The sequence below is a fragment of the Nelumbo lutea genome, chromosome 1 (genome assembly GCF_056320005.1).
Source record: "Nelumbo lutea isolate HS-2025 chromosome 1, American lotus-T2T, whole genome shotgun sequence".
Classification (NCBI taxonomy): Eukaryota; Viridiplantae; Streptophyta; class Magnoliopsida; order Proteales; family Nelumbonaceae; genus Nelumbo; species Nelumbo lutea.
Window position 1 is genome coordinate 218,506,295 of NC_142684.1, and position 12,035 is coordinate 218,518,329.

The following is a 12,035-nucleotide window of genomic DNA, read 5'->3' on the forward strand; positions in this document are numbered from 1 at the left end:
ATGGGCTTTAGGCCCATCAGGCTTATGTGCTCACTTAACCTTCCTAACTGCTGCCTAGTTGGGCTTCCTTGTATGGCATGGGACCCAAGCATTGATCTACACATCAGTCACATGGGTTCGGCCCAACCTTTGTTACAAGGCCTGGTCGAATACACTGTTAAAGACAGTGAACCCCTTGAAACCCATCGAATGGGCTCTATGGGCCCAACACTTACTCTAAGTGGTCCCTGGGCCAAGCCACCTTGTAACACCTAGGGACTGTGGGCAGATGCAAGATTAGCCCATCAGATATTATCCTCAATGGTCTTACACTTAACCTCTCAGCCCTTAATGATCATACACTGCCCGACAAGAGAGGACCTCTCCCTCGGCTGCAAGGAACAGTGTTGCACTCTCCACTCATATGGATCCCGGGAATTAAAACCTTTTGCAAACATTTTAGAAACCATAATGTATATACTTTTATATCTCATATAAAATATACTTTGCAAAACAAATCTCAACGGTTGAAATCGGCTGCCGGCAGTCTTGGTTTCCAACAGTGAGAGCGCATCCCCGATCATTACCTTTGTCCGACAAAGGGGCTGATCCTATCACTATGATCACCCACTCAAATGAATTCTCGGATTGTCCCAACATACCCAGGTTTTTACCCCCGCTAAGAATCTCACTGATTGGTACATCAAAGACACCGATCCGACATCTAGTGCAGTATCATAATCGAGTCTAGGGGTCGGGTGTAACTTTCCAGTTTTGCCCATCAATCTCCAAGGTCCAGGGCAATACTTGGAAATCTGGTCCAGTTCAAAGATTCAATTAATCCCACACTGTATGTGCCTAGGGTCTCACCCCGGTAGCTGAGACAAGCCACCTCAACCGACTTGATGGCACCACAGTGTCAGCCTTGTCAGGATAGGTTTCCCCAAACCGACCCACTAGCTGTGAACATTCTAAACTAACACGAGTCTCAATAAGTGTCCAGTTTAAGGGTATTACACAGAAACATACCAAGGGAACATGAATCAAATATGCACTTTTATTCATTTACAATAAACTCATAAAGTACATCAATTTTGATTGAAGCTAAGGGCATACAAAACTGTCTAACAACTAATGTATACCCCAATCTGATATGTGGATCCTCAGCCCAAGCCTTGCATATCTTCATGAATGTTGGGTTAGCTTGGGCTTCTTCCTTAAGTCATTCTCAAAGAGGGTAAGTGGGTTAGGTCACAATGAGTCGGGGCATATCAACCTCCATTTACAGAGCATTCCAGCCTTATTAGTGAGTGCAGGTTGTACTCCTTTAGGAAAGGTGTTGGTTTTATAAGACTCAGCTATTTTTTTACAACTCATGGGTTGGGCATTTTTAAATATTGGGCCAGGGCCTTAGCTATGTTCAAAATCACAATGGGATTACCCAATAGACTAACCCCTTTAGGAACAGTCTTGGTCTTATAAGGTAGATTCATTTATCTTCTAACTCTCCTCAGTAATGAATGCCACTGTCATCTAAAATCAAAACTGCATCACAGTTCAAATAAGTTTTTTACTAAGAATCATGGTTTGAGCAGTACTAGAGATCAGGTCAAGTTTGAGCTTGTTAGTGTAGGGGTATTTCTGTCTTTATACTTATGTTGAGGTTGCTGATCTGTAATATTATATTAGAACTAGTGTCCCTCACTTAAATAAGGGCACATGTGTCTTTTCCATTATATTAGTAATATAAAACATGTCTGGCCGAATGAGAGAAGTAATTTTTCCCTAATTCGAACCAGACTTTTCTTCTCTCCTTTTCTCTTCCTTTCTCTCTCTCTTTCTTTCTTCTTTCTTCTTCTCTCTTCTTGGCTGTTATCAGACTAACAGAACTCAATGGCAGGCCGAATTATAATATGGTATCAAAGCTCAACTAAGCAACTCGGATCTGCCTAGATTTCTGTTTTCTACGCACTCAATCTAGGGTTTTCTCTTGATTTCTCTGCCATCGATTGGAGATAAGGGAAAGGGCTGAAAAGGAGTGGTCGCCCTCTTCCCTTGGAGGTTTCTATGCCTCCAGTTGTGTTGTTCGTGGTTGGTTGTTGTGGTCTCTAGGAAGCCCTCCCCTAATCGATGAAGAGAAGAGGGCTGATTCGTGTGGTGCAGTGGGTGTCTTGTGTGGACTGATTTTCTTCTTGTGTGGTTTGTTTTTCGGGTGATGAGGTAAGAGTTTTGTATGCATATTTTTTGTTATGAATCAAATAGGAAGAATGTTTCAGAACATATGATGGGATTTCAGACTATGTGTGCTAGGGTTTATGCTGCTTTTTTTGTGTGATTCGAATGGGGAGTGGTTCTCATATAGTGGTGAGATTTCAGGTAGTCGTAGGGTAGGATTTGTGGTGTAAGGAGTGCAACCTTCAGCAATAACAAGTGCTGAAACCAGTGTGATTAGTGTGATCAAGTAGTGTGCAGTGTGCCGAATTTAGTAATAACAGAATTCAGCAATGGGAGATAACAGTGATAGCAAATCTAATGTGATAATACCTGCTGACTACCTGAATGTTCAAATGACCTCCATTAAACTGAATGGAGAGAATTATGTACCTTGCGCTAAATCTGTAGAAGTTTTTTCTGAAGGCAAAGAAGAAGGTGAAACACATAAGGGAGGAGAAACCCTCCACTGATTCTCATGAGTATGAAGACTGGGAACAAGAGGATGCACAAATTATCACGTGGTTATGGAACAGTATGGAACCCAAGATTAGTGTAAATTTCATGTTTCTTGACACTGCCAAAGATGTGTGGGACCATGCTAAGAAGTTGTATTCTGGTCAAGACAATACAACCAGAGTATATCAACTGTATCAGGAATATTAATCTGCAATAGGGCAATCAGAGTCTTGAGGAGTACTATGCTAGTATGAGAAACATACGTAATGAGTTGAATGTTTATCACACCCTCACTTCTGATGTCAAAATTCAGCAACAACAGAGAGAACAGCTTGATGTGAGTCGATTTGTGGTGGGGCTGAAATCTGAGTATGAACCAGTGCGGGCTCAGATACTAGGAGGGTCAGCTCTCCCTTCCTTAGAAGAGGTGTTTGCTCGACTTCGGAGGACTTCCATTGGATCTACTAAGAACTCTAATGTCTCAGATAGATCAGCCTTTGCAGTGTCAAGGGGCCGTGGTGTTAGAGGTGGAGCTCGAGGAGCTCAATCTGGTCGTGGTGGTAGCAGTGGTCCGATATATGGCTGGAGTGGTAGTGGTGGACCTACGTATAACCGTGGTGGTGGTCGTACTGGAGGTAGAGATTCAGGGGGAGCCCGTGGCAGAGGACGTGGCTCGGGTCCGAAGAGATGTACTCATTGTGGTATGGATGGACATACCATTAATTATTGCTATGACTTGCATGATCCACCCTCAACCTAGGCCAATCATGCCATGACTAGTGACACCAATTTCAGACAGGAGAATCGTTCAGCTGATCAGATGCCTCCTACATCCACAGATGTTCCCGGGAAGGAGATGGTGAGTGTTTCCTGTGATGAGTATGAGAGGTTTGTCCAGTCCACATCTCAGCAGAACACGACTACTTTCGCACATTCAGGTACGGCTTGTTTGGCATCCACACCCAATCCCTGGATTATTGACTCTGGAGCCTCCGATCACATGATTGGAACTCTAGGTGTGTTTTCTTCCCTCTCTCATTGCTCAACATCACAATCTGTTACTCTTGCTAATGGTTCCACATCCTCGATTTGTGGTGTTTGCAATGTTCACTTGACCCCCTTATCTTTATCCTCAGTTTTGTATGTCCCTAAATTTCCGTTTAACCTTATGTTTATTAGTAAGCTGACCAAGTCACTTAATTGTTCTATTACTTTTTACCCTTCTATGTGTGTTTTTCAGGATCTCAAGACAGGGATGAAGATCGGTGGAGGGCATGAAGCTGGTGGATTGTATTATCTTGACGGTAGTGGAAGAACATCAACAGCTCTCCAGTCATCTCTCTCTCTCCTCTCCAGTGGCACTGTCGATTTGGTCATCCTTCGCTGAAAGTTTTGAAATCTTTGGTTCCTTCATTGAGTCAACTTTCTGTTTTAGATTGTGAGTCGTGTTAGTTGGGGAAACATCATCATGTTCCCTTTAGTTCTAGGGTTGATAACCGTGTGTCGAGTCCTTTTTCTTTGGTTCATTCAGATGTTTGGGGACCTTATAAAGTGATGTCATACAATGGATATAGATATTTTGTCATTTTTGTTGATGATTTTTCAAGGATGACGTGGCTCTATTTAATGAAAGAAAGAAGTGAATTGTTTACCATCTTCCAAAAATTTTATGTTGAGATTCACAATCAATTTGGTATTCACATTAAAATTTTTCGTTCTGATAATGGTCGTGAATATTTATCTCCATCATTTCAATGATACTTGGACCAACATGGCATTATACATCAGACCTCATGTACCTACACCCCACAACAAAATGGGGTGGCTGAGAGAAAGAATCATCATCTTTTGGAAACAGCACGATCCCTCATGCATCACATGAATGTTCCCAAACCCTTTTGGAGTGATGTGGTGCTTACTTCTTGCTTCTTGATTAATCGGATGCCCACGTCTATCCTTGATGGTCATTCCCCATTCACTACCTTGTTTCCCACTTTGTCTCTGTTTCCTCTTTCTCCTCGGGTTTTTGGGTGTGTCTGCTTCGTCCATAATCTGGGCCCCGGGAAGGACAAGTTAGATGCACGATCCATCAAGTGCATCTTCCTTGGCTATTCTCAGACCCAAAAAGGGTATAAGTGTTACCATCCTGGTTCTCGATGTTCTTTTGTGTGTGCTAATGTTACCTTTTTTGAATCTACTCCGTTTTTCTTGGGGTCCGGTGATGCTTCTTCCTCTTCATCACCTCCCCCTCTTCCACTTCCAGTTGTCGATTTTGTTCCCCTTGTTCCAGTTGTGACCAAGTCCTTGCCTCCAATGCCACCACCTGTTGAACGCCCACCTATCCATCAAGTGTATACACATCGCCCACATGTACCGGTTGCTACTCCTCCGGCTCCATCACCGTCAATAGATCCAGCAGTTGTCTCCACACCAGCCCCAGACCCAGTATCTGATCTTGATCTTCCCATTGCCTTGCGGAAAGGTAAACACACTTGTACCCTTCATCCTATTTCTAATTATGTTTCACTCACTCACCTTTCCACTTCCCATCGCCAGTTTATCTCTTTGTTATCCTCAATTGTTGTCCTTAAGGATGTCTAGGAAGCCCTTGCCTCTCCAGGGTGGTGTCGTGCAATGGAAGAAGAACTCTCAGCTCTACTTCATAATCATACTTGGGACCTCACCGCTCTTCCTCTTGGGAAGCAGTCAGTTGTAAGTGGGTTTATACTATTAAGTATTTGCTTGATGGTAGTGTTGAGAGCCTGAAAGCTCAATTGGTTGCAAAAGGGTACTCCCAAACCGATGATATTGACTACACAGAGACTTTCTCCCCAGTTGCTAAGATAGGTTCGGTTCGTGTTGTGATCTCTCTTGCAGCTATGTATGATTGGCCCCTCTATCAGCTTGATATCAAGAATGCTTTTTTGCATGGTGATTTGCTTGAGGAGGTCTACATGGAGCAACCACCGGGGTTTGTTGCTCAGGGGGAGGATGGTAAGGTATGTAGACCAAAGAAGGCTATATATGGACTTAACTAGTCTCCTCGAGCATGGTTTGGTAGGTTCAATGAGGTGGTAAAGAAGTTTGGTATGAAACAGTGCCAAGTTGATCATTCCGTCTTCAGTCATGACTCAGGCAGGAAAAATCCTATTGGTGGTGTATGTAGATAATATTGTTATCACCGGGAATGATAAAATGGGCATTAACAGGTTGAAGACTTTTCTACAGGAACATTTTCAAACAAAGGGCCTTGGTAAATTGAAATATTTCTTGGGGATAGAAGTAGCAAGATCTAAGCATGGTATTAATTTGTGTCAGAGGAAATATGTGTTTGATTTGCTAGAGGAAACAGGTTTGTTAGGTGCTAAACCAACTGAAACACCTATGGAAACAAATACTAGGCTGAGCAGTGGTATGGGTGAAGTGTTTGAAGACCCTGGCAGATACTGGCGACTTGTAGGTAAACTGAACTACCTAACCATTACTCGACCAGATATTTCATTTGCAGTTAGTGTGGTAAGTCAGTTCATGCAGAAACCTCAGGTTCCTCATTGGGATGCGGTTCTAAGAATTGTGAGGTATTTAAAAGGGGCCCCTGGTCGTGGTTTGATATACAAAAGTGGTGGAAAACTTGAAATAGAAGGTATACTAATGTTGACTAGGCCGGTTCTATGTCCAATAAGAGGTCTACCACAGGCTATTGCACTTTTTTCTTGGGGGTAATCTGGTGACATGGAAAAGTAAGAAGCAAACAGTCGTGGCGAGAAGTAGCAGTGCAGAAGATAGGATACAAATATTAGTGTGGCTAAGGAACCTTCTACAGGAGATAGGATACAAATATTAACACTCCAATGAAGCTCTATTGTGACAATCAGGATACAGTTCATATTTCTTCTAATCCGATGTTTCATGAAAGAACCAAGCACATAGAGGTTGACTGTCACTTTGTGAGAGAGAAGGTGCTGAATGGAGTGATAGACACTGCATATGTTAACACAGGGAACCAGTGGGCAGACTTTTTTACAAAAGGGTTGAGTCGGGAAAGAGTGGACTACATATGTAACAAGCTGGGATTATATGATATATACTCACCAGCTTGAGGGGGAGTGTTAGTGTAGGGGTATTTCTGTCTTTATACTTATGTTGAGGTTGATGATTTGTAATATTATATTAGAACTAGTATCCCTCACTTAAATAAGAGCACATGTGTCTTTTCCATTATATTAGTAATATAAAACATGTATGGCCGAATGGGAGAAATAATTTTTCCCTAATTCGAACCAGACTTTTCTTCTCTCTTTTTCTCTTCCTTTCTCTCTCTCTTTCTTTCTTCTTTCTTCTTCTCTCTTCTTGGCTGTTATCAGACTAACAGAACTCAAAGAAAGGCTGAATTATAATAGAGCTATCATTTAAAATCGGGATGAGATTACCTAATATATTACCTTTCTTCTTATTTCTCTACTAATTCGTGGTTGGCATTTTTAGAGATCGGGTCAGGGCCTTAGTTATGTTTGAAATCGCAATGGGATTACCCAATATACTGACTCTTTCAGGAACAATCTCGGTCTTATAAGGTAAATCCATTTGTCTTCTAACTCTCCTCAGTAACGAATGCAATAGTCGTCTAAAATTAGGACTACATTCAGCTCAAATAAGTTTTTCACTAAGAATTGTGGGTTGGGCAGTTTAAAACCGGGACTACATCTCGACTCAAATAATTGATTTAAATCGACTCGTGGACTGAGAATTATTAGATTGGGCTAGGGCCTGAGTTATCGTTTAAAATCATGATTGGATTTTCCAATATACTGACTCCTTTAGCAATGATGTTGGCCTATAAGACTAACGTATTTTCTACTAAATTGTGTGTTGGACATTATTAAAGATCGGGCCAGGGCCTGAGTTGTCATCTAAAATCGGGATGGGATTGCCCAATATACGGACTCCTTTAGACTTATCAAACAAAAAATATATATATAGACTCCTTTAGGAACAGTGATGGTCCTATAAGGTTGTGAAAAGGCTCAGAAGTGGGCATATTTTGTCCCATGTTCCACTGTGACCAGTATAACCAATTTTCCGTTTGAAGTAGGAAGACAAAAAATGAAATCCATACTGGTTTCTTCCCATACCAGCTCTAGGACTTGAGAGCTTGAAGCTACCCTAGGGGATCCATTGTGTCACAATTCTACTATTGGTAGGTGGGGTAAAAGGTCATAAATTCCCAAAACTACTTCTTCATCCCCTTCCAGCAATTGCGGATTGCCAGTCTTCGGTAGCTACTTGGGATTCCGGAGTGTCAGCAAAAGGGAGATGCCTCAAATTGATGTAATATCTCAAGTATGTGTTTAGAGGCTGCTTATATAACCATTCAGCCCTCTCGAAAGAGTGTTATGACTGATGTATACCCCAGTGTGATATGTGGATTGCTAGCCCAACCCTTGCATATCTTCATGAATTTTGGGTCAACTTGGGCTTCTTCCTCAAGTCGTTCTAAAAGAGGGTAAGTGGGCTAGGCCACAATGAGTCGTGCTATATCAACCTCCCTTTATGAGCGTTCCAGCCTAATTAGTGGGTGTGGGTTGTACTCAATCTGTAATCGGACCCCGAGAGTTTGGCCACCCATCACTACAAATCTGGGATGAGGATTAGTTGGTCCAACAAGTATTTGAAGCCCTGCTAGCCAGTTCTTATAGTGAATCGCCAGTGCAGGAGATAGGGACTCCACCTTTGAATTGCTAAAACAACTAAAATAAGTTCCTTTTCATATGCAGATTTAGGCTGGACCAAGGCCAAAAGAGCCATACTAGAAAAGGCAATTGCATGCTTCTTTTGCAAAATAAGGGCCACTATATCCACCCCTAATGCACTACAATTCACGACAAATTTTTCTGGTGAAAAACAGGGCCAAATCTAGGGGAGAGGCAACGACTTGTTTTAAGTCATCAAATGCATGATGAGCCTAAGAGTTCTAGGTGAAGGAATCTTTCTTTAACATCTATGTCAATCGGGGCACAATGGAGCCAAATCCTCATAGGAACAAGTGGTAATAGTCGTCTAGGTCAGCTTGGGCTTCTTCCTCTCAAGTCATTCTGAAAGAGGGTAAGTGGGCTAGGTCACAATGAGTCAGGCTATATCAACCTCCCTTTATAGAGTATTCCAGCCTTATTAGTGAGTGAGTTGTACTCAATCTTGTAATCAGACCTGAAGAGTTTGGCCACCCACCCCTACTAGTCTGGGATGAGGGTTAGTTGGTCCAACAAGTGTTTCCTGTCAGCCAATTCTTATAGCAAATTGCCAGCGTCGGAGATAGGGACTCCCACCTTTGAATTGCTAAAACAACTAAAATAAGTTCCTTTTCATATGTGGATTTAGGCTGGACCAGGGCCAAAAGAGCCATACTGAAAAAAAGGCAAATTGGATAATCCTTTTGCGTAAGTGGGGGCCCTATACCCACCCCTAATGCACTACAATCCATGACCAACTTTTTTGGTGAAATAAGGGAGGGCCAAATCTGGGGGTGAGGCAACAATGGCTTGTTTTAAGTCATCAAATGCATGATGAACCTAAGAGTTCTAGGTGAAGGAATCTTTCTTTAACAGCAATGTCAACGGCGCCACAATCAAGCCAAACCCTCATACAAACAAGCGGTAATTCTCAAACAACCATTCAACCTAAAGGCTTAAGCTGTTAGATGAGGTCCTTGAATAGGTTGATATTCTCTAACACGCCCTCTCACACGAAAACCGATTGGGCTTGAAGTGTGAACAAGCACAGGCCCACCCATACCTAGTGCTGAAACTTAATTAATTATAATGGGGGTAATGAGGATCGAACACTAGACCACTTGGTCAAAGTGGCTCTGATACCATCTCAAAGAACCATTCAACCTAAAGGCTTAAGCTGTTAGATGAGGTCCTTGAATAGGTTGATATTTTCTAACAGTAATACCCCATAAGGCAAAGGACACCTCCTAGGCTATTCACAATAGGGGATATGGGCCAGTTGACCATATGCTCAATCTTTTAAGGCACAGCTCAGATGAGGCCAAATTCCAAAATATCTCCCAATTATTGGACCTAGATACATACTGGACTTGGCATAAATGTGGTGTTGTCTAAAATCATCCAATATAATGACAGTGTTGCCCAGGTCTTCAGTCCAACTAGAGTTGTACACGAAGATGTTATCAGAGAAAACCAGGTAAGGAACTCAAAGAACCACTTACCATTGTAGACCCAAGGTATATAGGATCTTATCTGGCATACATGGGAAAATTCTGGCTCTTAGGTCCACAACTTTACAATGGTGTATGTGATAGGAAATGAAGGGAAAATAGGGATGAGATAGAAATAAAATAAAGAAAAGAAGAAGATCACCCCCCTTACCTACAGCTACAAGTAGCTTAAAAAATTATTCAATTAATTCCTCTTAAACTTCAATTAAAATTACTTTGTTTTTTCTTTTGATGAATAAAATTACTTTACTTTATTATCCATTAAAAAATGTAATGACCTTATTTATTGATTCAACATAAGGACCATGTCAGCTTCAAGCCAACTAAAAATAGTTATCAGATATAGTCTGAGTTTGTTAGTAGTATCAGATGTGAATCTAGAAAATCCAATCTAAAATAATGAAGTCTTACTATGTTTTTCCATGGAAAACATGAATCCTTGGAAATGACAACTGAAGAAATACTATCTTTCCTTTTTAATCAATAACAGAAAAGAATTATCCTGGAAAGTAGCAACAAAAGCTATTATATCGCAAAATTATAGTTAAAAACAATGCCAGTAAAGCCCAATAACCTGATTTATAAGATCTCTAACCCTCCTCCAACATGGAAAGAACACATAGCAAATAATACAGCCATACCTTTTAGCAGCATAAGAAAGAATTCGTTGGCGAGCACGACCTTCCTCATCAACACCAGAGACATTATTGATCAACTCCATGGCAACATTGCTCTGGCCCAAATATTTCTGTTGCATTTCTTCTTGACTGAAATGTTTTAAAAATCAAATGAGAAAAAGAATGTACCTCTTTACCAAAACTAAGAGAGCCTATGAAATGGGATTTGATGGAAAATGTTAAAGTCCAAACATTATGCTTGGTTTATCTTTTTTTTTTTTTCATTTTTGCAGTTTGAATGATTTTAAAATTGAGTAAAGCACTGAGCACATGTCTGCATCAAACCAATCAATTACGGCTACAGATTATTGCAGCAATAGAAAGATGGATAGAAAAGAAAAAGGCCAACAGCACAATGAAAAACTAACAATTATGATCCTGCTCAATGAATTAAAGGAATATGCAGGACTGAATGCGTAATAGCAAAGGTACCACAATCTTATATTATCTGTTTAGAACAAACCATCCTCCACTGCATTAAGAACTGAAAAACGTGAATAAAGCCGGTGAAGGATTAAACAATCCAAAGATAACAGAAACCCCAGGTCTTCCTATAAGAATATCTACTAAACAAACGGATCTGCAGAACTAACCTGTGAGGAGAGCTTGCATCCTGTCTGTCTGCATCGTAACTAGTGGTACCTCTCTTAACTTCTCCGCCTGAAATTTCGTTTCCATCTTCCTTCAATTCATTCAATAATTCTCTCATCGTAAAAGTTCGGCTTTTCTCTTCATCTTTCTGAAGCCCGGAAGGCACGGTTTCTTCAACCGCAGGAGATTTTTCTACCTCTTCTGATTTAATCTCTCCATCTTTAGTTTGATCAAGCTCGGGATCTGAATCTTCTACTCTTCCAAGTTCGCTTCCATTCTCCAATTCCGATTTCTCGTTGTTCCGCAACTCCAATTCTTCGACGTTAGCAGACATTTTGGAAACGATAGTCCGCAAAGCATCAACGAGGAGGAGCGAAGTTCAGACTTCGAAAAGAATGAGGACAGAGATCTGCCAAATATGAATAACATCAGTATTCTTCTCTCTACTCAATCTTGTTAGAACAGTGCATTTTGTAGGCCCGATGGTCACTTCGGATCGCCTGTATTAGGAATCGAAGGAATTTCCTGAAAAAAAAAGGGGAAATTTCATGTTAGTACCTAAACTTTCGGGGTAGTGTAAAGTTAGTACCTAAATTTATAAATATGTTTTAAAAAGTGTCAAATTGACCCCTACCGTTAATGGACAGTTGGTTATTAGATCACAATTTTTGAAAATATCAAAATTATTGTTTAAAAGAAGACACTGTCCATTATCATCTACCTTCATACTACACCTGTTGAAGTACTTAAGATTTTGAACTAATAAAGATATTATTCATTGTCTTCTACCTTTAGATGGTAGGCCCACCTCTAACCAAAACGGAAAAAAAGGGAGGAGAAATGATGATACCTCTAAACAGAACAAGAAGGAGATAAGGTAA

General features: G+C 40.9%; 1 protein-coding gene across 1 annotated transcript in view; it reads right to left on the reverse strand.

The window, feature by feature from the left end:
- Nucleotides 1-11,727, reverse strand: part of LOC148881074 (Tetratricopeptide repeat (TPR)-like superfamily protein) — a 57,797-nt gene extending 46,070 nt beyond the window's left edge. The window contains exons 1-2 of the mRNA XM_088963339.1: nt 11,157-11,727; nt 10,528-10,653 (exon numbers count right to left, since the gene is read on the reverse strand). Of these exons, the coding sequence (XP_088819465.1) occupies nt 10,528-10,653; nt 11,157-11,488 (458 nt within the window). The 5' untranslated portion in view covers nt 11,489-11,727. The remainder of the gene's footprint in view (nt 1-10,527; nt 10,654-11,156) is intronic.
- Between the last annotated feature and the right edge of the window lie 308 nt (nt 11,728-12,035).